The sequence below is a fragment of the Vicia villosa genome, linkage group LG1 (assembly GCF_029867415.1).
Source record: "Vicia villosa cultivar HV-30 ecotype Madison, WI linkage group LG1, Vvil1.0, whole genome shotgun sequence".
Lineage (NCBI taxonomy): Eukaryota > Viridiplantae > Streptophyta > Magnoliopsida > Fabales > Fabaceae > Vicia > Vicia villosa.
This window is the reverse complement of record NC_081180.1, coordinates 25,879,748-25,906,974: the sequence shown is the minus strand read 5'-3', so window position 1 is coordinate 25,906,974 and position 27,227 is coordinate 25,879,748. Positions and strand designations below refer to the sequence as shown.

At 32.2% G+C, this 27,227-nt stretch overlaps 2 protein-coding genes across 2 annotated transcripts; both read right to left on the bottom strand.

The window, feature by feature from the left end:
- Nucleotides 1-15,094: 15,094 nt before the first annotated feature.
- Nucleotides 15,095-15,487, bottom strand: LOC131596596 (S-protein homolog 29-like). The gene has a single exon (XM_058869347.1). It carries the CDS (start codon nucleotides 15,485-15,487, stop codon nucleotides 15,095-15,097), a length of 393 nt encoding a protein of 130 aa, XP_058725330.1.
- Nucleotides 15,488-19,849: 4,362 nt separating this feature from the next.
- On the bottom strand, nucleotides 19,850-20,308 carry LOC131596528 (S-protein homolog 5-like). The gene has a single exon (XM_058869241.1). The coding sequence runs from the start codon at nucleotides 20,306-20,308 to the stop codon at nucleotides 19,850-19,852; it is 459 nt and encodes a 152-aa protein (XP_058725224.1).
- Between the last annotated feature and the right edge of the window lie 6,919 nt (nucleotides 20,309-27,227).

Below are 27,227 nucleotides of genomic sequence, written 5' to 3'. Positions count from 1 at the left end.
CAGAAACCTTGTTGAGATATGGCATATATTATCCCTTAATCATGAATGATGTGTAGCTGACTGATGCAAAGGTTATTGTTTTAGGCCTGAGGTTTATTGAGGATAAATTTTAGTTGTTTTCCGCTGCATGGTATCTCTGTTAACCATGGTTTATATAAGTATAGTATCCTCAACTGGTGTATGAAGTATGTATAGGTATAACTCATGGAGTTAGTTGCCTCTAGTAGGGGTGTTGTATAATGAGACTTTTATGTACAATGCATGGATAAGCGGTGTGGAGTTTCCATGATTGTTTGTTTGAGGGGGAGATTTGGTTAACCTCCCCACGTCTGATTCAGCCTTGTGTTTAGTTGGCTATTGAACGGTGTCACATGGGTTCTGGTTGTTGTGTGACACATTTGTAAGGAAAGATTCATCTCTCTCTTTCCTAAGGGTGAATCTAACTGGGAAAGGATTTGAGATCAATTGTTATTTGTGCAAAGTACAAGTATTTAATTGATTATCCTTGGAAGTTCAAGATAACTGATGTTCTTAAAGATGTTGGAACATCTCTTCTTCAAGACCATGTACAGGAAGGATAGTGCAATTGTTTTAAGATCTATCTCTTCGGTGGCAGCAGAAGCATATGATCACTGAAAAAGGTTTCCTGGCAAGAAACATGTTCAGCTTTGGAGTGCACAAGAAGAAGAAGACATCATAATCTTGATGGTGGTTACTTGGATCAGTTTATTTCTGATCTAGGTAAGGAAGTGCATTGGCTAATGCACACTGTGAAGTCAAGAACAAGTGGCAGTATTCTTGACATCATGGAAATAGCTTTGCTCAAGGAAGTGGCATCCTTGGTACAGCTAGAGGATTAGTCTCTAACTAGTCCTTCTGATGACTCATGCATCAGAGTGTCTGATGTTGTTGGAAAAGAAGCAGGGATTCATAAACGTGTGAGCTTGGATGACATAACTGCATAACTGCAGGATGGAGGTTGCGTACTCAAACTTGGTTTCACAATCAGGTCTATGAGAGCATTGAACTCTGGTTCTGTAAAGGGAGGAAGTTCTTTCAAGTGGCAGAAGAAGGAGCTGAGTTCAACAGCTAGATGTTAAAACACAATGTGTTGACATTTGGTTCAACATCAAAATCTTAGTTGATGAAGTGGAACATCAACTTATGATAAGAAGATCTAAAGAGTTGAAGATTGGATACTTCAAAAAGATCGCTCTCATTGCAATTCTTTGGAATTGCTGGGTAGAGAAGATGTTACATGTTCTTGTCTTAGAATATCCAAGTTTTTTTTTGTAGCTTGAAGTTCATGTTTCACTTGAAGGGTCAGAATATCCTTGAGAGAAGTCTGATAAACGTGGAGAAGTCAAAAAGTGGCATTTGACATTTTCATATGAGGATTCATGAAGGAGGTAATCAAACAGTGGCATTTGGTTCATCTCAGAAGTGGGTTCGAAGGATCAAGATAATCAACATATGGCAGCTGATTATTCTTGAGGATAGTCTTAGACAAATTACTTTTGGGCAGAAGAGTAATAAGTTGAAGACAAAAAGGAGGTGTTTTCTATTCACCTCTTGGAGCTTGTGGTAGAAGTTATGAGCTATCTATGAAAGAGTGCATCTTGTAATATAGATCTCCCATTGTGGGTGACTTATTGTATTCTAATCAAGCTGGTGGCGAAGTGGTATCTAAAGATTATCAGATGGTGTTTTTTGTGTGTGTCGTGGTCATGTCATGCAGAGTAACTTTTAAGGGGGAGCTGTACGTTGCTTTGGCAACATTTATGGCCAAACAGGGGGAGAAGAGATTGTCACCCCATATCATATTGAACAAGTTATTTCTATTCATGGTATGTGATAGTGTAGCTTGTGGGACTTATTCAGCAGGTCTGATGTTTTGATGTGCTTTAGCAATTCTGCATAACTGGTAGTTTGCTAGTTGTTTTTGTGCTGCTGTGATGACAAGATGTTTTAGCCAAAAATTTGCCAAAGGGGGAGATTGTAGATGTTTTGATTGGCTGCATTTTGTGGTAAAACATTCATGTGTATTTTGTTGTCTTGACTAAGGTCATGATATGTGGTGCATAGTGTTAAAGGTTATGCAAGTTCTGGTTGTGTAAGCTAATACATGCTGTGTTAGTTGGATGTCATGCCCGACGTCATGACATCAGTATTTGACAGCAGTAGATCTTACGTTTTTCTGTTCTGTTTCTATTATGTTTCCTTATTTATCTCAGTCTTTAGTTTGGGAAACTAAAGATTATGTTGATTGTACATCAGTAATAGAACAAATCATGGGCTGTCTTTTTGGCACCCTGATATGTGAGAAGCAGAGAATTGAAGTGAAGAATACTGTTTGCTGTGATTTATGCAGAACAGGTACAACATCAAGATGTTACAAGGAATGTCATGACTTCAACCATAACATCGCGCCTGCAGAACTGAGGAAGGAAGATTCAGTTTGGTTTTAAAAGATGCAGAATATTCTATGGAATATTATGCAATCCTATGTGGCGCAGATTTAAAGGTCAAGGAATCAAGTCAGAATATTGTGTAATCAAATCTGAAGATTGAAGATTCAGCAGTTACTAATTTAGGAGATAAATTAGGAAACTTATGATTGAAGGCCTTGTTTGTAGCAGAAGAAATCTGCTGATTTGTAACAGCAAGGAGTGCTGCGATTTTAAGCCCAAGTCCAACTAGGATCAGGTTATATATAGGAATCTTTGTAGCCTTGTAAACCTAACGATCATAATGTAGTCATTAGGGTTTGTTGTGTAAGTGAACCACCCAGGTTGTGGGATGGTCACTGATTTGTGCCTCGAAGCCTGTAGATAAGAGGTTTATTATATTCACTCAGAAGCTGTGAAGCAATGAGTGAAGATTGTGTTCTTGGAACTACTCCATTATGTATATTTAAATTGTTGGTGATTAAGCCGTCGATGCAGTGGCTGAATTGTTGACTGCTAGACATCATTGCTATGATTGGGAGTGGAATGGAGATATTCCATATCTAGGGAGAACCTAGGTAGAGGGGTCATTGGGTAGTGATTAAGTGAGGAGTTGTAAACTGGGAGTTTAGCTCTGAATTGATACTGCTAATAGTGGACTTCATCCCTGGCTTGGTATGCCCCCAGAGTAGGTTGATTGAACCGAACTGGGTGAACAATTCTGTTGTGTTGTTTATGTTTCTGCATTGTTTATTTGTAAGTTCAGTTTGGATGTCATAACATCGTGCATGACATCAGTGTGTGATTTAATGACTGTGCTAACACAGAATCTCTGCTAAGCAGATTTGTTAATGTTAACTGAACTGATATGGGATCCCAACACTTCCAGACTTCTGGATGTTAGATGTAATAAATAATTGAGGGATCTGTATGTACTGCCTCAGCCAAGCTGATGACAGACCAGATGTCACAACATCGTATATGACATCTGGGGTCTGTCTTACCAGAATTTCAGACCTAGTCTCCCCTTCTTTAGGACACATGAAACTATTCAATATTTTCACCTTTTCTTATGTATTCGCCGCCTTTTAAATAAACTTTAAAAAAAAATCAAAAATTCAATTCACATTTTTACTTAGCATATGTAGTATTATTTTCATTGTTAAACTTATCTATCATATAAGAACTTTGATGGTTCTGGAAAATACCTATCTACCCTTGTGTTGGTTCCATATTAAGCCATGTCAACCTTTTGTTTTCCTTTATTCAGATTTCATAGAAACCAATTTTCATAACATCACCTTTCCAATTTTATCTTCCCTCCTTCATGTCGTTCTCTTTTCCCAACATCATCTTTCTCTTCCTCTTATTTCATATTTCTTCTCTCTTCCCTTTCTTCCTTTTCCTCTTCTTTCTTCTCTCTTCCATTTCTTCCTTTTCTTCTTTCTTATCTCTTCTTTCTGCTTCAGATTTGGACAGAGGGAAGAAAGCGTTTGTGGCTCATTTGTGGAGAAAGTATGGTATTGTTAGAAAAACTCATATGTGGTAAGAGATTTTTTTTTGTTATGAATTTTTTTTATTTGTATCAGTTTGTTGGATGAGTTGTTAGAGATTATTGTGTCTGTGGTTTTGAATAATAGCATGATAGAAAGTCAGGGTTTATAAATTGTATCTGCTTCTATTTTGTTTGGTTTTATGTTTAAAATTAGGGTTTTGATTTTGTGATTAGTGTTTTTATGGTTGATATGGTGATTTTTTGGTTAGGATTTTGATTTTGTGATGAGAGTTTTTAAAAACACAACTAATTTAAATTGAAAAACATAACTGCAGCAGGTGGAGTTTTTGATGCATCACAATATGCATTATTTGGGAAAGATGTTGTCAGGTGAGATCAAGGATAAGAAGGTATTTGCTCATAATCGTTAAACATCACAATACCTTCTTCACATTTCCCAACACAATAGTCTAATCCATTTATTCACTTTACAAACCTGGTAAATTTATTTTTATTTTCAGTAAATTTATTTTTATTTTTATTTTCTATATGCATTACTTTCCATTATCTTTTCTTCTTCTTGTTATTCGTTAGGTTTGAATGAATTTTGTGGGTCTCTTGCGTAGATTTTCTTGATATGAGTAAAACATGATGAAAAATAAGAGCTAGAGGAACACTGATTTGATAAAATTTCATCAAATGAATAAAGGTAAAGAATTTTTTTGTTTCTTCTAATTTCAATTTTGTATTTCTTATATTCGAGGACTAAAATTTGATTAACTCCAAAAGTTATTGTTACCCAAAAGTAAGATTGGAATGTTCTTTGCCACAATGTCGTTTTGAAGATCACAAGGAAGGAGAAACTGGGTACCAATTAGGATAGGCGACACAACGGCGGATCTGACGTTTCTGGTAGTTTGGTGGAGGTATGTGGTTTGTGGTGGTAGATCTATTGTAAACATGTTTTTGGGTACCAACCGCGTTAATTTTTGGTCACATTTAGAGGTTGAATATAATCTATTTGTAAACATGATTTTTACTTTTATTTATCTATTTTGGATTTTGGTTTTTCATGATTAAACTGCTAGGTAAATTTATGATTTTGTCACTTTTTTCCTCTATCACGACTCGTGTTTTAAATTATATATATGTTGAAATCCAAAGGTAAAGCTCATTGTTTTGTCCAAAAGGTTTAGATTGGGATGTTTTGATATTATAGATTAATTATTGATTTCATATCAATTTTTTGGTATTGTGTTAGTAGAGGTATTTGTTTTTACTTCTTTTTAAATTGAGCTTTAACTGAGTTTATGGGTTGAAATTTTCAATTATTTTGAATACTCTTGATTTCTACTTGCTCTCCACCGATTCAAAACTTCCCATTTCTCCTGCATCAAGTCCAACTAAGGTTTCTATTCCTTTCTTCTTCCTTATAATTTGTTGTTTATGGTGTTTTTTAGTTTTGTTGTGAATAAAAATTCTCAGAACTTTAATTGTTTTTGTGTTTGTGTTTTTGAAATTGTTGGAGTATTTTTATTTGGATTTATTGATTGATTATCGGTGGCAGTGTTTTAAAAACAGACCAAACATCAAACCGGTGAGGATACTGAGTCACTAGTTTATTGGTCGAACCACGTGACTAAACTGGATTAAATCGGATAACTTAGTTGAATTGACCGGTCGTTATAACAAAACTATATAGGTATAAAACATGTCGAACCAGATGATTCAGTCTCTAGAAAGTATAACTAGCACTTAAATTTTTTGAAAATATCATATCGTAAATAAATTCACAAGCTCATAATTTAAATTCAAAATTTTAACATGGATATAACATATAATAAAATAGTACAAAATTACAAAGTATAATTGCAAACAAAGTTTAATCACAACGTAATCTATTTGAATAATTTATAACAAAATAACTTCATTGTCTACTAATTTTAATTTCAAGGAAGGAAAAATTGTTTCAATGTTAGGATCTCCTTCTTCAATATCAAAACCATCTGCAACAAAATCAACCGCATCCACAACATCTTTATTTTTATTTTTCATTTTTTTAGTTTTATTTTTTATTAAAATAATCAAAAAGACGTCATTTTAATTTTTTTAAATTAATAAAATTTCAAAAAGCAATTAAACCATCGGTTTTTCTAGTTTTAGCGGTTTACACCAATTTTGACCGGTTCACACAAGCTCAGTAACATATTCGATCTAACAATTGAACTAGACTGATTACCTGGCCGGTTCCCAGTTCGACCGGTCCGACTGGTCGGTCCGGTCTGGTTCTTAAAACACTGTCGGTGGTGCAAATGTTACATTTTTATCATTCTGATTTAACTCATTCTTTCCATTTTTCTTTGAATGCAGAAAAAGATGCTGGTTTAAATTAACTCTACAAAGGTTGCATTTTTATCATTCTGGTATAACTCATTTTTTCCATTTTTCCTTAATTGCAAAAAAATATTTTGGTTGAGCTTTGCAAACGTTGTGTTTTTATCATTCAAGTTTAACTATGCAAGGTTTATTTTTCTTCATTTATCACAATTATACACAGGTTTGAGCTAATGTGTTTTTCTGCATTTTTTTTTTATTTTTCTGCAATGTTTATCATTCATGTTTTGTTTTATTTTGGACTCAAGTTTGAGCTTATTTTGGTTGTGATGTTTTAGCAATGCCTATGTATGTGTTCATGTTATTGTTGTGTATGTAGGATTCTTAACCGCACACCCTAGAAAATCATCACATGAAACAACTAGTTATGTATTCTTGATGTGTGTAATTAAAGTGATCATGGACCATTATAGTTATTGATTTAATAATAGGTGGGTGGAAGTGTGTCCAAATTCCCGGTTCGACAAATGTGAAATTATGTCTTCACATTTAATCTAACAATATTTTTGTATATTTTGTTCACCAGTTGAATATTTCAGTTTTCTCATAGATCTTAAAAATATGTGGATAAGGATTTCTTGAGTATTTGCTTGGATTTTTCTAAAAATATGTGGTATCAATTTTGTAAAAAAGTGTCATGATTATCTCATTTGCCGATAAAATGAATGAAAAAATTGAGGTATATTAATTCTACTCATTTTTTTGGTTAAGGGGTTAATTAGTGCATTAATTGATTACTAATTAAATGCATTACGATTTTTAAGATAATTGCATTTTAATCTTAAAGATCATGTTCTTCATTATCATTTTCTTCTTATATATTTATTTCAATGTTAGAGTTTTAAAATAATTTTTTATTATCTTATTTAACATCATGTGCATCTTTGTACAATTTTTTTTGCTGATAGAAAAACTCTAAGGGTGTGTTTGTTTCAAGGTTTCAAATTATATTCCTTGGAATAATATTTCCAGGATTATTGTTCCAAGGATTATTATTTCCACTTATTTGTTTGGTTTAAATTAAGGTTCCACGGAATAATTATAAATTTGTTTAATTTAAAATATAAAAAATAAATAAATGTAATTTATAGCGGGAAGTTATAGTTGGTTGAACTTATTTCCATGGGAATGTTTTATTCCCATCCTTTAAGCCTTGGAATAAAAATAAAAGAATCATGTGTAAATAAGATTCCTTGGAATAAAAAGTTCCTTGGAATAATTTTTTTAAACTTGAATCAAACATAGGAATATTGAATTCTCATAGTCCTATTCCTGGAAATATTTTTTGTAACCTTGAAACAAACACACCCTAAGTTTTAGTAGGAGTAGTTTTGTATAACTACTCTAACAAACATTAATTATATTGATAGATAGTCTAATACATATCAAGTTGATAGACATAATTTTTATCCAATAATCAATAAAATAAATATAAATAATCGGTTCATAATGGATCAATTAATATAGCAGTCAATTAATAGAGCGGTCAATTAATATATTTTATATCAGTTTTTAAAATATTGAACATTGAACCAAATTAATTCCTGATAGTGGTTGCAATAGTGCGATATTTGGCTTTGGTTGACGATTTTGCAACTGGGGGTTGCTTCTTGCATGACCAAGAAATGATATTAGGACCCAAATAAATTAAATAAGCACACCGATTGATTTCCTATCGATTGTGTCTCCCGCCCAATCTGCATCACAAAAGCTAGTGGGGCGTGTATTTGAAGATCTCGTGAGATGAAGCCCGTTGGAGATGGTGGATTTGAGGTAGCGCAACACTCTTTTCAAGGCTTGCAAATTTGTCACAGTAGGAGCTTGCGTCCCTTGTGCTAGTTTATTTACCAGGAATATGATATATGGGCGTGTGATTGATAGGTAGTGTAAAGCACCAAGTATACTCCGGAAATCCTTACTGTCACATGACATGGAGTCGGTTTAGGTTGTGAGAAGAAGGAAGTTACCATGGGGTGGACACAGGTTTGCAGTCACCCATGTTTGCTCAGAGAAGAATATCTCTGATATAATGGTGTTGTGTAAGGAATAAGCCAGTCTTGGTTGGTAGTATTTCAACTTCGAGAAAGTGGCTTAGCGGACCCAAATCTTTGAGCGAAAATTTATCTGCAAGTGCCTGTTTAAATTGATCTAAAAAACAAGAACTATAACCGCATAGTAATAAATCATCAACATACACTAAAAAATAGGCGGTTGTAGAACCGAAAGTGTAGATGAACAAGAACGTGTCACTCTTGGAGTTGACAAAACCATATTGCAGTAAGAATGTTTTTAAGGCATTAAACTAAGCACCTAGTGCTTGCTTAAGACCATATAATGCTTTCTTTAATTTGCAAACATAATTTTGAAATGACGAGTGAATAAAACCAGTTGGTTGGGTCACGTAGACATTTTAACCAATAATTCCATACAAGAAGGCATTGTTCACATCCATTTGTGTGAGAGACCATCCTTTTGAGAGAGAAATGCAAAAAATACTCTTGATAGTTTGAGGTTTTATAACCGGGCTAAAAGTATCTTTGAAATCAATATCCGACCTTTGATGGAATCCTTTAACAACAAGTCTTGCTTTGTAGCAAGAGATAAAACCATAAGGATTTATTTTCAATCTAAAAACCCATTTGTTACCAATTACATTGTAATAAAGTAATGGAGGAACAAGTGTCCATGTACCATTACACATAAGAGTCATAAACTCATATGTCATTGCCTGTTGCCATTCAGTAGACTTTATTGTCTGAGATACACATGTTGGTTCAATTGCTTTAGGCAAAGGATATGGGATATTGGCTTAGATTGGTCTTAGCTTCAACTCGTAGTCTTCGAACACTCTTCTTCTTATCCCCGTAGCTTGCTTCCATTCAGGTAGTTATTGCTGAGAAATGGCCGAAAAAAGTAAAGTATTAATTATTCCACTTGCTTTCTCGCTTGACTTGAAAAATTTAAAAATGGCAGCTATCGGAAAGAAAACAAACAAGGAGTTTACTACGCAGGCTATTTTAAGTTGATCCTATTGGCATAGGGAAAACGACGGCGGGATCTCGGTGCCTTTCTCTTGCTCTTGAAAGAATAGAAGTTGAGTTCGAGTTGTTATCATGACGGATCAGAAAAGTAAAAAGCCATACTAAGAGCCTGCGGGCCTGCTCACGTTGTTTGGGTTTGAAATTTCCTTTTTTTAGATCTTGTTTGCATTTGGTGACCAATTTTTGGTGGCTGAATTGTAGGAGAATGGTGAATAGTTTGTGTATTTATGGGCTCATTATTATTAAGTGAGGTAATAAGTTCATGATTATCAACATGTGTGGGTGGAGATCGATAGTGGTGAGGTTGATTGAGGTAAGATAAGAGTTAAAGGAAGGGATAGGTTGGATTGGGTGGGTTGAGGAATGATTGGGGTTAATATCATTTGAATTTAAGTGAGTATGCTTCTGTGAAGATTTTTCAAAATATGAAAAAATATTTTCAATAAATTGGACATGTCTAGAATTGTAAAATTTATTGGTTTTATAATTATAACATATATATGCACTTTGAGACAAACTGTAACTAAGAAAAATGCAAGGTTCAGACAGTGGTTGAAATTTATGTGAAGTATATGGCTTTAGCCAAGGAAAACAAAGACACCCAAAAGACTGTAGTTTGTTGTAATTAGGCCGAGTTTCAAATAGAGTGAAAAATGGTGAGTGCATGTTTAACGTAGGTGTTGGAAGATGGTTAATGAGATAAGCAACCGTTTGAGCTGCGAAAGACCAAAAATTAGGTGGTAGGGAGGCTTGATGAAGTCAGCACCTTGTGGTTTCAAGTAAGTGATGATGTTTTCGTTCACAAAGGCCATTATGTTTTGGTGTGTGGGGTGGAGTGGTTAAGTGTTACTTCCATTATTTTGAAAATATGATTTGAGTTTAATGAATTCTCCACCATTGTCAGAGTAGAAACTTTTAATTTTACAATTAAATTTATTTTCCACAAGGTTTTTGAAAATAAGAAAGACACTTGACACATCAGATTTAAAATTTAAAGGGTACAACCACACATATTTAAAAAAGTGGTTGATAAAAATAATATAATATTTGAAACTATCTATGGAAATAAAAGGGGAGGGTCCCCAAACGTCTGAATAAATAACTTCTAATGGATTAGAGCTGAAAATAGTGGATTTATGAAAAGGCAATGTATGGATTTTATTTGCCATACAGTGGTTGCAGTTATTGAAAGAAACTTTGATAGGAATATTATTTGATTTGAGTATGTGATGCAAAATTTGAGATGATGGATGACCAAGTTGATTATGCCAACACATAGACAGAGGAGCGGAAGTAACGAAGTAGGCATGTGGAGATGTAGATGTTGGTAACTTGTAGACATTTGAATCATTCAGACCTTGAAGAAGACACGCCCCCGTAGTCAAATCCTTTACCTTAAAGAAAGAAGGGAAAAATTCAATAGAGACATTGTTAGTGTTGCATAATTGAGAGACGGATACAAGGTTTTGGGTGATACCAGAAGCATAAAGGACATTGTTAAGGACAAGGTTACGGTAAGGTAGGGATGAGTTAAGTTTTGTAGAACCAACATGTGTAATAGATATTTGTCTTGACGAATCCAAAGGTCAAACTCAGGATTGTCGATTTCACTACCATCAACAACATTTTTTATAGTTGGAGAAGGACAAAGGGGTTTCACCAGTGATATATCCATCAAGTTTGCGAGCTACAAGGAGGGAATGAATTTGACGGTGTCATGCAAGATAGTTTGTTGAATTGAGTTTGATGGGAAGTTGGGTGTTGGTGTTCAGTTCCATAAGATCTTTTGAAATGGAAGAAATACATTGTGAAAGAGTGGAGGTGGACGATGGGGTAGTCACCATTTTGGATCGTGATTTTTTTTGTTTTGCTGTTTATGCACAAGGCTTAACAGATACCATATAGAAGTAATATACAAAATGATATTTGTCTATAATTATTATTACTTAAAAACACTTTAAAATTATAATTATTTAGAAACTTTATTAATTTTTTAAATAGTTAAAACCAAATGGATACATTTTAAATTTCATATTTTCAATATTTTAATATATGTTATTTAATATTATAAAATTTGTTATTTTAATTGTTTAGATTTTTTTTACCTCTTACTCTTTTAAAATTTAATATAGCATATTTTTTAAAATTTGTTTGAGAAAAACAAACCAACACTTAAAGAATTATATACAAAATATATTACAATATTATTTATTTATAATTTTAAAAAATATTTATAATTTTAAATTTATTTTCCAAGTCTGAAAGACGAAAGATTTTAGAAATAAATACAAAAACAAATAGATCATTATAAATAATAAGTAATTTGTATTTATGATATTATTTAATATTTTTAATAATTAACTTCAAATATATATACAATGAGTTAATTTGTTAAAAAAATGTTTTTTCCAATAAATGTTTTTTTACATTCCTGTTTATTGATAAATTGTGTTTTTTATATTTTATTGAATAAAATAACAATTAATATATATTTGCTTTGTAGGGGACTAATTTTATAAGGTTGGTCTCATTTTGTTTAACAAACTGATTTTGAAGACAAAGAAATGCTCAAATTTACGTGTCATAATCTACCATTTAGTATAATTGTCTATATTGTTAAAGTATATTTTTAAATCTATAATATAAATGAGTCACTTACACTCTTCATTTTTTTTAATATAATTACTTCTAATAACAATCTTCATTTTATATGTCCCGCCTGCACTGCTGGTTTTACTATGCCTGAATAGCTAATTAAGCCTATATTATAATCTTTTATATCTATCAAGAATGCTAAGTTTACACAAAAATATACACTTTTATAATATTTTATTTCCACCTAAAAGTTTGTGCATGCATTTAATTGTATCATACTCTCACATAATATATACAGTGTAGGCTTGAGGTGTAAATTTTAAATGTAAGTATAGCATTCCTCTATATCTGTTATGCACTGCATCAATAATTGTGACATGACAAATATAATATGTTATGGTTAAGATACTATTTATTAACATTAAAAATATTTAAATATTAAAGTGGTTGTACTGCAACGATTCTATAAACACTTATTAAATAATCTTAATACACTATTATTAAAAATATCTAACCATATAGACACATTTTTATATAAATATAGACCCAATAGCAAACCAAGCGGTTGAGCTCCATTGACAAGGAATCCCGTCCAAAGACGTATTCGGGGAATACCGAATTCGATTCTCAAGCGGAACAATCTTGCTTGGCCAGTGCGCCGCACGAGCCAGATTTTAAAAAACTTAAAAACTAATTTAAACTTTTGCCACGATGCTTTTGTTGCAACTGAATGGACTGGAGGCTTTTGCTTCTATTGAAAACAGAACAGACTGTTTCCAATAAATAGCAGGCAAGAATAAAACTTGGATATCGCGCAACAAGGCCCTTTGTATATATTGTGGCCTTTTTTTCCAACTCCACAAAGAGTTTCTCCACTACAGTTAACTACTGTATTCTATGATCTTGTTTAAAGTTTCACATTAGAATAAACTTCTCATGTGTAATTTAGATATGTTTTATTAATGTAGCATTTTATTTACAATATTGCCAAAGGAACTACATAGAAATCTCATAGTCTTGTTGTTTCAATGTTTTTCAAATGTAGATACTAGTTTTTGTTTTCATGGCAATGAACGTTTGTTCGGAACTTCGGATGATTGGGTTGTAATATACTATCCATAAAAATACTATATTTCTCAAATAAATCTATATATTTTATGACTTAATGAAACTCTGTAAAAATTCTTTCACTGAACACATTCACCCATTCAACAGTAAGAGAAGCTTAGTCTCACTTTAACTTTATAGAATGTAACCTGCTCATTAAGTAAAAAAAAATACATGAGAAGAACATAATCCCAAGTTAAGATGAAACAATTATATAATAACCTATTATTACAAGTTTAAATATTCTACATGATATGGATAACAATGTTGTAAAATTCAGAATTGAAATATTGAACCGGCGAGATCTTAAAATCACGACAAGAAGTAAAAATCATTTGAACTAATTAACCTGATTTTATAATGATACTCAATAAAGTTCTTCCTATTAACCTTCTCCATTGGCAATTCATAAAACAATGCATAATATTTTTAATTGTGCATATGATGAGGAATTTGATGTGAATATGATGAGTCCGTGTTGAGGTTAGAGAAGAGAAGGTGGAGTGAGGTATTTGATTTGTGAGCAATTTGTCTCTTTTTCTTTTGTATTGACTTTAACCAACGTGACGTGACACGTGGCGTGTCACGTAAGTCTCCGTAAGTGAAATCTAACGGGAGGCATTAAAAATAGGGACAAAAAATATTACGAAGACCATTGTTTGAAGAAAATTGTTGTAAGTACTAAAATTGAAATTATGTCATGTTATTTATGTTATTTTATTTTAAAATAAATTAAAATTTTAATATAATTTGCACTGGGGATACCTGTATTCAACTTAAATTCATGAGTACTAGGGATGACAATTTGGCATAGGTATCCGGAAAAAAATATTCACAGCGGATAGAAAAAACCCGCAAAATAGGTACGAGTACGGAACTGGTAATTACTCATTAAAATAAACAAGTATGTATGCGGATACGGGTATCTTACTACCCACCCCATCTCATACCCGCATTACATATTTAAATTATTTATATAATTATATAAAAATGCATGTGTATCAATTTAAATATATATATATATATATATATATATATATATATATATATATATATATATATATCACTATTAACTTAATTTTACTACAAACGCTGATAAACAGATATGGGTACGAATATTGAGGTACCCATAGGATACGAGTATGAGTATAAATATTGGTGCCCACGCAAGTATGGAGTCGGATCAGGAATTTTTTCAAATCGCGGATATGGGGACGCATACTATAGTTAGAGGTGGCAAAACGAGCCGTCTACTCCGCCTTATGCCCGCCAAAAAAAACAAGGCGGACATTTATTTTTTAATAGATTAATAGGTTTTTTTTTACGTTTTAATTAGATTTTCACTTTTTTTAAATTATTTTTTATAAAGCATTTTTTTAGTAAAATTTACTTAAAAAATATTTCATATATTATCAAATAAATGTATAAAATAAAACCATCAAGAATTAAAATTACTATAATTAACTAAAAATATGTGAGTTTAAGGTGGTCCGAGTTAAACGAATAGTTGTGGCACGTTACTCCTAACTATATTACCTGCACAAACTCAAACTCTGCTCATTGTCAATCCTAATGGGTACCAAATTTTTATATGCAGGAAATAGTTTATATGCAGGAAAAAGTTTATTATTCACCTAATTTTTTTATAAATGGATCCAAGTTTTTTATATCTAAGAAAAAGTATGCGTACCAAACCAGAACTCATATGTATGTACGGTTTTTTAGTTTTTAAAGTAAAATGATCTAATAGTAGGTTAAATGTTAAAAACTTTTATGACTTCCATAGTTGTGATAAGTGCGGTATCTAAAAAAAGTTCAGCAGAATCTAAAAAAGTTCAAAGAACTAAAAAAAAGAAAATTCGTTAGGGACAAAAAACATAACATAAAAAACCTTCTTAATATAAGAGATAGAGAGAGAGAATTTCAACACAGAGATTTAAGACAATACGTTGAGTTCTCTATAGTATGAGATCAACTTTTATTATGATTAATTAAAATTAAAAACATTACTACATTCATTGTGGCTTATTCCACGGAAGGCAAATAGGTTTATCTGTAGGCAACTCTGGAGTTCTACATGGTCCAGATTTGTATACATTCCAATTGCAACTATGACAATCTGCTCTCGGCATGTCCCAATCTATAAATATATCAAACCAATGTAATTCACCATTCCATACAAAGGAACAAAAGAATAAGGTTTTAGCAAACCATTTAGGACGGAAACTAAAACTAAATCTTTCACCATGATGTAAAAGATGATCTCCAAGATCGTCATCTTTAGATTTACAATGAAGATTTAAATCTAAATTGCCTTCTAAAGAATTAACAATATTGACATGAATTTTATTAAAAAGACCGTCAATTGAGTTTACAACATTGACATGAACACCGTGAACGTTCTGCATGGATAACAACATCAACATACATATCACCACAATTTTTTGGTTAAATGGAGACATTATACCTTCGTTTAATTTTTTTTCTGGATTTTAATATAATTTGATATAAGACGGAACAAAAACCTATATTTATAAAAAGAAATGCATATGTAAATAGAGGCAGACAAAATATAAGTCAAGAATATTAAATTGCAATAAATTCTTTTAATAGCAATTTTTTTTTAATTTGTTCAAATTGTTTTATCTTTTGAAATAATTGATATAAGAAACAAATACCTATATCTATAAAAAGAAACACATGTAAATAAAGGCAGACAAAAGATCAATCAAGAATATAGTAGCATTAAATTGCAATAAATTTTTTTAATAGCATTTTTTATTTTTATTTTAATTTGGTCAAATTGTTTTTTATCTTTAATATTAAATTGATCACCAATTGTCAGTTTGTCCAGTGGTGATTGACTCTAGACTTGGAAGGAAGGACTACAGTTCGATTCCCACAACTACGATCAAGAGAAGACTGGATCCACTTAATGCTAGAACTGACTCTCGAACTGGACTATACCAATTGTGATAAGCCAAAAAAAATATATTAAATTTACCCTACGTTAATAATTAATAATAATAATAATGATAATAATAATAATAATAATAATAATAATAATAATAATAATTATTATTATTATTATTATAACATAATATTCATCTACTAATATTATAAAGGGTCATGCTTCATGGGCACTCTTTAAGGATTTCATATAAAGAAAATATTGTATTGCATACAAGTCTTTTAAAGAAAAACATACTTTTGATTATTTAGAAAAACCACTTATTTTAATTTTCAATGCATTAAATACAAGTATTTTCAAACAAAAACATACCTTTTTAAACTCATAAAGAGCGTTCCTGGAGCACTCGTTAGCGTTTTCCTATTCTAAATAAGTAATAATTATAATACAATATTCATCTATCACTATTATAAATAATAATAATAATAATAATAATAATAATAATATAATAATAATAATAATAATATTCAGTTACCACAATTAAAAATCTCCAATTGAAAATTACTATTAAAAAATCTTCCAAACTTATTTTTTTTTTAAATGTAGCCTATATTTCAAATTTTATATGAGAGGAGGGATATATTTACTCAAAGAGTAAGGCTCTGTTTGGTAAGACATATTTTCGAGCTTATAGCTTATGTCTTATGTCTTATAAGCTCATAAGATAATTTAGACCCGTTTGATAACGGTCTTTTCATCACGAGCTTATAGCTTATTTTACTAGCTTATAGCTTATTTTCCATACGCTATTTCAAATAGCGTTTTAGCTTATGTCTTATAGCTTATTATTTTTTCTTCCTTTTTTATCCTTATTATTTTAATTAAAATTCATTTTTAACCCTTATAATATAATTTAATTTAATTTAAAATAATTATATATTAAATATCTTTTATGTCATTTTACATTTATAAGTTAATTGAACCGCTAATTTTACCAAACACTTCAATGAGCTTATAAGCTATCAGTCTCAACCATCCGTCATAAACTATAAGTCATCAGTCATCAACCTTCAGTCATAAGCTATAAGCTATCAGCTAGCTTATCAGTCAACCGCTATTTTCACCAAACAGACCCTAAGTATAAAAGATTTACTTCAAATTTTAACAATTGATTTTCATCTACCGGCTTTAACTAATTTTTTATAAATGACCCACATGTAGCAAAAAAAATATAAAGGAGTAACTTGTTACAATTAAAATAACTTAAATGATCCGGAAGATAATTTAGTTTTTTTTATTAGACACCCTTATATAACAATATAACATGTGCCATAGTTGTATTTTCATATATATATATATATATATATATATATATATATATATATATATATATATATATATATATATGAGGAGGGATATTCTTACTCCAAGAGTAAATTATCAAGACTTACTCCTCATCGTGACCATTGAATCTTTTTAATCTAAGGGTTAAAATTAAGGGTTAAATATGTTTTTAGTCCCTATAAAATTACTCAAAATGACTTTTAGTCCATATAAAAAAAAATATTGACTTTTAGTGCCTATAAAGTTACTTTTGCACTAAGTTTTAGTCCATGTAAAAGGACTAAAATTGAGTGCAAAAGTAATTCTATAGGGACTAAAAGTCAATATATTTTTTATAGGACTAAAAGCCAAAATTGAGATATTTATAGGGACCAAAAACATATTTAACCCTAAAAATAATAAGTAATTAAATGTGGAGAGAGAAAAATAATACTAATTAATTTTAGGGTTAATGAACTTTTTGATCCCTCTAAATATTGCAGATTTCGTTTTTAGTCCCTCCAAAATTTTCCTTTAAGAAATCGTCCCTTCAAAATTTTTCATCTAAACTATTGGTCCATAACGTCAAATTTGCTAGAGATTAGCTACGACTTTAGCCACTGATTAGCTACGAAATTTGACGTTAGGGACCAATAGTTCGGAAGAAAAATTTTGAAGGGACGATTTCTTGAAGGAAAATTTTTGAGGGACTAAAAACGAAATTTGAAATATTTAAAGGGACTAAAAAGTTCATTAACCCTTAATTTTAACTATTAGATTGAGAAGAATCAATGGTCATGATGAAGAGTAAGTTTTGATAACTTACTTTTGGAGTAAGAATATCCCTTTATATATATATATATAATTCTGAAAATTGACATTGATTTTATTGGTCGCTAAACATTATAGTAATTGATTTTTAAACTTCTTTAATATCTAATTTTTTTACTGAACAAGATGTTTTTAGTAGTGTATTCTCTTTTGTTAGATATTCAAAAAAAAAAATTTTTTTTTTGATAAGCAAGATTAATTAGATTTATATTTGAGGTGAGTACTAGGGGTACTCACAATCCAATACATAACCAAAGAACGACTACATTATCCACTTTTTAGGGCCTCCAATGGAGCTTGTAACCAATAATAAAAAGACGACATACCGCCACTTTTCAGTCCGATAGAGTACCAAATCCAAAAAACTAATTTAATACTAATGATAACGTCATCTAAAACAATTCTAGTATTGTTAAAGATGAAGTTGTTTCTTGTATTCCAAAGCATCCACACCGTTGCAAGCCAAAAAAGGCACAAATTCCTCTTTTGAAAGGAATTTCACTTGTTATAGTTTCAACCTATTACCCACAATGAAATACGTCGGATTCCTTCCGTTTTAAGCACATGAATTTATTATATAATTTTCCTTGCCTTTAGAAAATAACTTTTTTGGAAAGTACAATATTAGCCTTTTTTTTTTTCTTAAAATATATATATATATATATATATATATATATATATATATATATATATATATATATATATATATATATATATAGGGCATATCATATGAGAATGACATATTTATATGAGAATATGAGAATGAATCCGAACCATTGGATTTTAAAATAAATGGTGGAGATTATGAGTGAATCTTTTTTTTTCTCTCTCCTACTTCATTTATTTCAAGATACTGGAGAGAGAAAAAAAAGATTCACTCATCATCTTCACCATTTATTTTAAAATCCAATGGTTCGGATTTATTCTCACATTCTCATATAAATATGTCATTCTCATATGATATGCCCTATATATATATATATATATATATATATATATATATATATATATATATATATATATATTGTAGTAATTCCACGGATAAACTTAGTTTTAAAGGAAAGTTAGAAAAAAAAATTTAAATAACAAGGTTTAAAAAAAAAATTACCAAAAAAACAAGTTTTTCAAAAAATTTACCAAAGTGTCTAGGTTTTGAAGACCCCCTGGAGTATACGCCAAATGAATTGGCGCATTAGTATAAAAATTAGGAGTATGCGCCATATGGTTTGGCGCAAATGTGAAATTTTTTTTTTTTTTTTTTACTTTTCAACATTTACGCCAAATGGATTGGCTAACTCAAAAAATTTTATACTAATGCGCCAAATGGTTTGGCGCATACTCTAGGGGGTCCTGCAAAACCTAGACATTTTGGTAAATTTTATGAAAACCTTATTTTTTATCTAATTTTTTTTATAAACATTGTTATTTAAATTTTTTCATCGGAAAGTTATCCCATAATATAAAACAAATCAAAGTCGCTTAAATGTCAGAAAACTTTTTTAACCTCCATAATTGTGACTAGGCAATGTCTAAAAGAAAGTTAATTGGTACTAAAACAAAAAAACTCGCTAGGGAAAAATAACAGAATAAAAAAAATTTTAATATGAGAGAGATAGAACTTCAACAAACAAAGATTTAAGACAACACATTGAGTTCTCTATAATACGAGAACAACTTTTATTATAATGTCAACTAAAAATATGTACTACACTCTTTGTGATTTATTCCATGGAAGACAAATAGGTGTAGGTGTAGGCGACTTTGGTTCTGGAGTTCTACATGGTCCAGATTTGAAGACTTTCCAATTGCAATTATCACAATCAGCTCTCGCCTTATCACCATCTATGTATATATCAAACCAATGTAATTCATCCTTCCATGCAAAGGAACAAAAAAATAATGTTTGAGCAATAATATATGCAGGACGGAAGCTGAAACTAAAGCCTTCACCATGATGTAAAAGATGAATTCCCAGATCATCATTTTTAGATTTACAATGAAGAGTTAAGTCTAAATTGTCTTCTAAAGAGTTAACAACATTGACATGAACTCTAAAAAGATTTCCAATTGAGTTAACAACATTCGCATGAACACCGTGAACGTACTGCATGGATAACAGCATCAACATACATATCACCACAACTTTTTGGTTAAATGGAGACATTGTACATTCGTTTAATTTTTTCTTTGGGTTTGAAATAATCGATATATGAGGGAACAAATACCTGTATTTATAAGAAAAAACTCATTTGTCAATAAACGAAGAAAAAAATAGCAGCCAAAAATATTAAATTGCAATAAATACTTTTAATATAATTTGACCAAATTAAAAAATATATTTTTTTTTTGTTTTTTAATAATTTGGTCAAATTATATTATTTTTAGATATTAGTATATCTTGAATTTTGAAAATATTATTCCCTCACAACAACAAAAGTTAGTAAAACAATAAAAATTCTTATTAAAAAAAAACAAGAAGTCAAATGTACTTAATATAACACACTGACAAAATACATTTGACAAAAAGTTATATTTGACACAAACTAAATTAAATATATAAAAAAGAAAGACATTTTTAACATTCCCTTAAATGATTTTTTTAATAAAGAAAATTATTGGATAAATATCAAAAGCTAAAAAGATGAGAGTAAAAACTTGATTTTGGTGATGCACAAGATTGAAGATGAAGATGAAAATTAAAGAAGAGAGAAAAATGTAGCAAACACTCAATGGTGAAAAATTCAGTTATAATTTCACTGTAACAAATTAGTGTAAATACACAAAATGAAACTGTGACATAGGCACGACAAAAAATATGCTAAGCTAAGCTAACAACTAAGAAACTAAGAAACTATTGCTTCTGACTAACAACCTCAGGAACTACTACTTTTGACTAACAACATCAGAAACTACTACTTCTGACTAACAACAGCTTCTGAATAAGAATTACTTCTAACACCATCCCTTAATTCATAGGAAAAATGTATTTTATGTATTTTGGTTGTGGATACGGGTTTGGGTGAAAAAACCTGAATCTAACGGGTGTTAGTTTGCCATCCGAATAGGTTTTGAGTTTGGGTTCGAGTTCGGGTGCAAGTTTGGGTAGTGTAAAAACCGCACTCAATCCGACTCATTGTCATCCCTAAACGCACGAGTATCCATACTAAAATTCATTCGAACTCACGGATTATTAAATTTACTGTGTAATTAAAGAAAACAAAAGTAAATATATTTTAAATTGGGGGTGTTTTGGCTTGCCATTTGTTGGAGTATTTGGTTAACAAGAAACGGATTTTGTTTTAGGAATGATAAGTGGAATATAAACAATATAGTTTGGAATATAAAGTTTTTGGTGTGGAGGTGGGCTTCCTATGGCGACATTGCTTATTCCAATTGCAATTTTTACGATTTTTGCAAAGACCATTTGTCTTTTATGTCGTAATAGGAATTGGTTTGTAATATTGCCCTTTTTATCGGACTAGTTCCGCTCTTGTGTATCAAGATTTGTAGAACTCTTAGTTCTCCCATAAATGAAATTCTTGCTTACACAAAAAAAAATATTTTAAATAATATATTATTTATAAAATAATACTTAATTATATAGTTAAAATAATACGTTAAAATAATACTTTCAAATAATATATTATTAGTTCATATTTATAAAACTTAACTATTGTATAAATATTTTTATGAATAATGTCAAAACAAATTTAATATTTACATACGAGAAAATATACGGTTGATCTCGTGAAAAAAATTAAATTAAATTATCTCTTCACTAAAAAGTCCGATCCACCCTTCTCTCTCATAAACATACGCCCATTTCTTTGATAATACAATATATCTTTGATACTACAATAAATTTTCTCTTCATGGCAACACATAGTCATGAGAGTTTCACCATCAATACATGATTCAGATTTACTAATTCCATTGGAGGATTGTCCTGGCCTGTTATGCCTTATATGATCTATGTTGTCTGTTTTGTTCGATTTGATTTTATTTTATTTTTTGTATTTATTTGTGCAGATTGGCAATTCTTCAAATCAGCTCAAGGATATGAGATCTAAGTGCCTGATATATTTTCCATTGTTTCCGTAAGTTCAGCTTCTGAAGCTATTGTATACTGCGTTCTCGTTAAGCCTTTCAATCCTTCGCTCGGCTCGGCGTGAATGAATGCAGGTCCGAATTGCTTTTGGTGATTGCTTTGGCCTTGATGCAAATGAACACAATGTCTCAAAACTGGATGATGTAGAGGCTTGGAGCTGAAGTGTTGCATGTTGTGCGAATACTTACGCTTATGAATGCTTATGCCAAAGGAAACTAGCATCAGATGGAGATTTTTCCCTTGTAGTTTAAGTAACTTTGTAATCAACTTGAAATCATTGTAACCTAGGAAGCTTGTGTCACTTTGAATCCCATGGTTGAATCTTGTATCAACATGGAGAGTTTTTTGTAGTCTAGAAACTTGATGTAATTATATGAATTTGAAAGGGAAAATTCAAGTGCATTCAAATCGGGCACTTTGGTTGTTATTTTGAATCTAGTAGTTGAAGCTTGTGTCAACTTTTGACATTGTCCTTGTAGAAGTAAATGAAACAAAATTGGAAATCTAAACACCAATCATTTTTTGTTGTCCACTGTATGTCTCAAAAGTTTGGCATAAAACTTGTAACAAAGTGACCAAACACTTGTAGGGGGTCTTCAAAATCAAACCGGCTCAATAGAAAACCACAAAATCGAACCCAACTAAATTGAAATCATAAAAAATCGTATTTAATTCGGATGTGTTTGAGTCATTTTCTAATAGAACTACGCGGTTCGGTTCAATTTGCAGTTTGTATTTTACAAATCAAATCAAACTGCATTACGTTACAAAATCTTACTAACTATGCTAATCATTCTATGAATCTAAAAAGTGAATTTTCTTTTATAATAACCTAAATTTTGATGTGACTATGCTAATGGATCACTCTTCAAATTGTTCAATTTTGAGTAGAGCTTTGCTAATTTGACATTATATTTAAGTACATCATATTGTGTGATAAAAAAAAAAGTACATCATATTGTATACCGTATAAATTATCAAAGTAAAAATAGTTTTTCTCTCGAGTATAGAGGGTATTAAGAATCTAAGAAAATAGGTTAAATTACCTCCAGGATCCTTTAAGTTATTTAATTATAACAATCCAGTCCTTTAAGTTTTTTACGTTACATGTGGGTCCTTTATGTTAATTAACGCATGCACTGTTGACCTATTTCTACTTTATTTTATTCTATTACTTTTATTTTAACTTCTAAAATTCCTATTAAATTCGTTTTAGGTCCAAAAATTATGAAAAAAATTCTAAAAATATTTCTTCTCATTTTACACTTCGTGTAATTTTATGAGAATTTTATTTTCTGTTTTACTATTTTTCTTTAATTTTTTCTTTTGCATGCATTTTAATTAGTTTAAAAATACTTTTATGCGCTAAAAAATTCTGAAAATTTTATTATATGATCCAATGATACTCTATGACCTATGTTATGTGACATATCAGTACCATTAATGTTTCTTCAGCTTTTTTGAAAAGGATTTTGAGAAAAACGTCAATGGTGTAAACGTAAGTTAACATAAAGGACCAACATGTAGCGAAAAATGACTAACTTGTTACAATTAAAACATAAAGAACTAACTTGTTACAATTAAATAACTTAAAGGACCCAAGATGTAATTTAGCCAAGAAAATAACATGAATATTTATATTTATAAAATTTAAAAAATATTTATAGAATTTAATCAGGCACAACTTAAATTCTAATAACTTGGATGCCCGTGGAGTGGTTTGGTCTAGTATGTGTCGTAAAAAAACAAAACAAATAAAAATACATTTCTTTATTGACCCCTACCTTCTTAGTCACCCGCGGCGAATTTCCCATAATGTCCCTATACTTCGGAAATGTATCTCTGAAGTTATTTTTTTAAGTGATTTCGGAAATGCATTTTCGAAATCACCTTTTATTTAAGTAAAAAAAAAATATTTCGAAAATACATTTCTGAGAACACCATTTCGAAGATGCATTTCCGAAAAAATGTGTGTTTTGCTGTTTAAACAAAATAGCCCCCTATTTTCATTTTTACCCTAAAACTCAAAAACTTCACAAAATCCTTCCATTTCTCCATCCTACTACACGAATTTGCTTTCCAAAATTGCTCTACAACCTTCAAAGGCCACTCAAACTTCAAGTTTCAAAGCTTCCAATTTGTAAGTTTTACATCCTTCAACTATAGGATTGAAAGGCATTTTAGGGTTGTTAGAAATTAGTAAAATGTTATAGGGTTTAGTTACTATACTAATGTGTGTGTTTAGTTATTAAAAATTTGATTTTGAAGCATTTAGGGAGGAAATGGGTTTCTGCAAAAATGGTGTTCACATGGGGGTTTTGGAAGTGCATTTCTGAAAACACCTCCCTGACCAGTTTTGGAAGTGCACTTCTGAATTTTACCCAGTTTTTTTTTATTTTCTTGAGTGTTTTGCATTCTAATGGCTTTCAATTTTTTCAAGAAAATGGCAGGCAACTTAGCTAGAATCAGACAGGGGAGAGAGACATAGACAGTGTCGGCTAGACGCGAGCGGGCATCGCAGCTGGCATCGACGCAGGGACGGGGTAGAGTGCGAGTACCCGTGCAGATGGACGAGGCTAGTTCCTCATCTGGATCGAGGAGTCGGCTGACTCGAGTGTCTTCTTCCCGTCGAGAGGAGGTACGGGAGGAGAAGGAGATGAGATACTAGGAGGCGCGGGAGGAGATACCTGTTGCTGATCCTCCACACAGGGAGGAGGAGGAGGAGGAGGAGGAGGAGGAGGAGGGCTACCCGGGAGGGCCTAGGGACACTTCCGTGTTGATTTCCTACCACGAGCATGTCGCTCGACGTGTTTGGAAGGGAGAGGTATTTTTTATAATTTATTCGACTTTATTATTTAACCTTTTTTATTTAGCTTTTTATTTCACATTTTCTTCACGGTCTAATTAACAATCTTTTTTATTTTTTTTGTCGTAACAGAAAAGGCCGACGTTAAAAATGGTGAACCTCCCGCGGAAGATTTTTGTTCTCTTTAAACTAGAGGCGTAGTGGTTTAATGATGTGGTGACTGCTTCCGGGCTAGGAGGGTTGTGCATGACCGGGTATACCACCATGAGCCACAGGATGCAGGGGGTTTTGTGGAGCGGTGGCATAGGGAGACGTCTTCTTTCCACTTATCGGTTGAGGAGTTGACGATCACCTTGCACGATGTGCATTGTCTTCCCCACTTGCCGATTAGGGGGATGCTGCTGAACCATTCCCGGATTCAGAGGGTTGAGACAATCGAGTGGATGGGGATCTATCTCGGTTTGGACCCATACATGGCTGAGTTTGAGTGTAGGACGACGAGTGGGACCCATATCCGATTTTCTACCTTGAGAGAGCTGTATGAGCACCACTTGGTGGCGGCGGCCGATTCCGAGGAGGCGGGTAACAACCTATTTACGGAGTATTACCGTGCCTACGCTCTCCGATACTGGTTCATGTTCTTGGTAGGCACTGCACTCTTTGTGGACAAGAGTGCAACCTACATCGACGTGACTTATCTCCGCTACTTCATGGACCTGACTACCATTCACCAGTGGAACTCGGGGTCAGCTATTCTGGTATACCTATACCAGAAGCTGAATGAAGCCTCCAACTGGAGGACCAGACGGTTGACTGGATCTGCCACACTCTTGACGGTACGTTTCCTTTTTTAATTGTTACACTTTTTTCAATATTATTTCACATATTATATTATCGTATCGTATTTGTGTTTTAGGACTGGATCATCTCCTACTTCCTCCGCATCCACGGCTTCGCCATTGATCCTGCGTACGATGACGCTTTGCCCAGGGCTGCCCGATACGTTCTCCTAAGGGGGAACAATCCAGTGGGACCATATCGCGGGTACCTCGACCGCACAGCTCACGATGACATTCGTTGGACGCCATTCAGTTACTACACTGTTGTTGTCTCATTTGACCGCATCGCGCTATACTCTGGCTGGTTGGCATGCGGGGCCAACACCATGGTTGGACATGTGCAGATGATACTGAGGTCACCGTTTGAGGCTACTCCCGACACAGTTACCCGAGTGGAGCTCACTGCCATATTTGAGGACCAGGAGCATCATTTGGTTCCGGAGGAGTATCGTCGAATGCAGGCCACCCAGGAGTGACATTGTGTAGAAGGGTACGTGACATGGTTCTATCGGGTGTCACATCCTCTGATGACACCCGACGCTCCCGGAGCTCCTAGGCCAACATATGAGGAGATCTTGGAGAACCAGCAGGCCGGGGATGGCCATGCCACTGATCTCCTGCCGATATGCCAGCGGATAGAGATGCTTGGGCGGGACGCATTGGACAGAGGTATCATTGCGCACGGCAGTCCAGAGGCGGTTGCAGTCGTGGAGAGGATGGTCGCCAACGCAGGCGGTGCGGCGGCATATACCAGGCAGAGGAGGTCCCAGGGCGTTAGGGTTAGGGATACGCAGTAGGTGGTTCCGGTTTATTTTCTTGGATTTAATTGTATTCGGTTTGTATTTCTTGACATTCACATACATTTTCGCACACTATTAGTATTTTATTCGGCTTGTATATATAATATTAGTATTTTATGTTGATATGTCTCTTATTTTATTCGGGTTATATTTTATTTATAGTAAGCTTTTTTGTTTAATTAAAAATACGTGACTAAACGTTGTTTAGAAAAACATTAAAAAAAACACAATTTCTACATATTTCGGAAGTGCACTTCTGAAAACCCTCAAAAGTGTGAAAAAGGTGTTTTCGGAAGTGCATCTCCGAAAACACCCCCATTTGATGTTTCGTAAGTACACTTCCGAACTCTGGAAAAATCTAGGAAAAAATTTACTTCGAAAATGCATTTTCGAAGTAGGGGTTTTCGCTGGAGTCACCCCATAGGGGGTCAGGAAAGAAATTCTCAACAAATAAAGTACAATTATAATAGCTGCAACTTGTTATTTGATGAATTCAATAATGCCATAACCTTATTACATGATTAATTTAC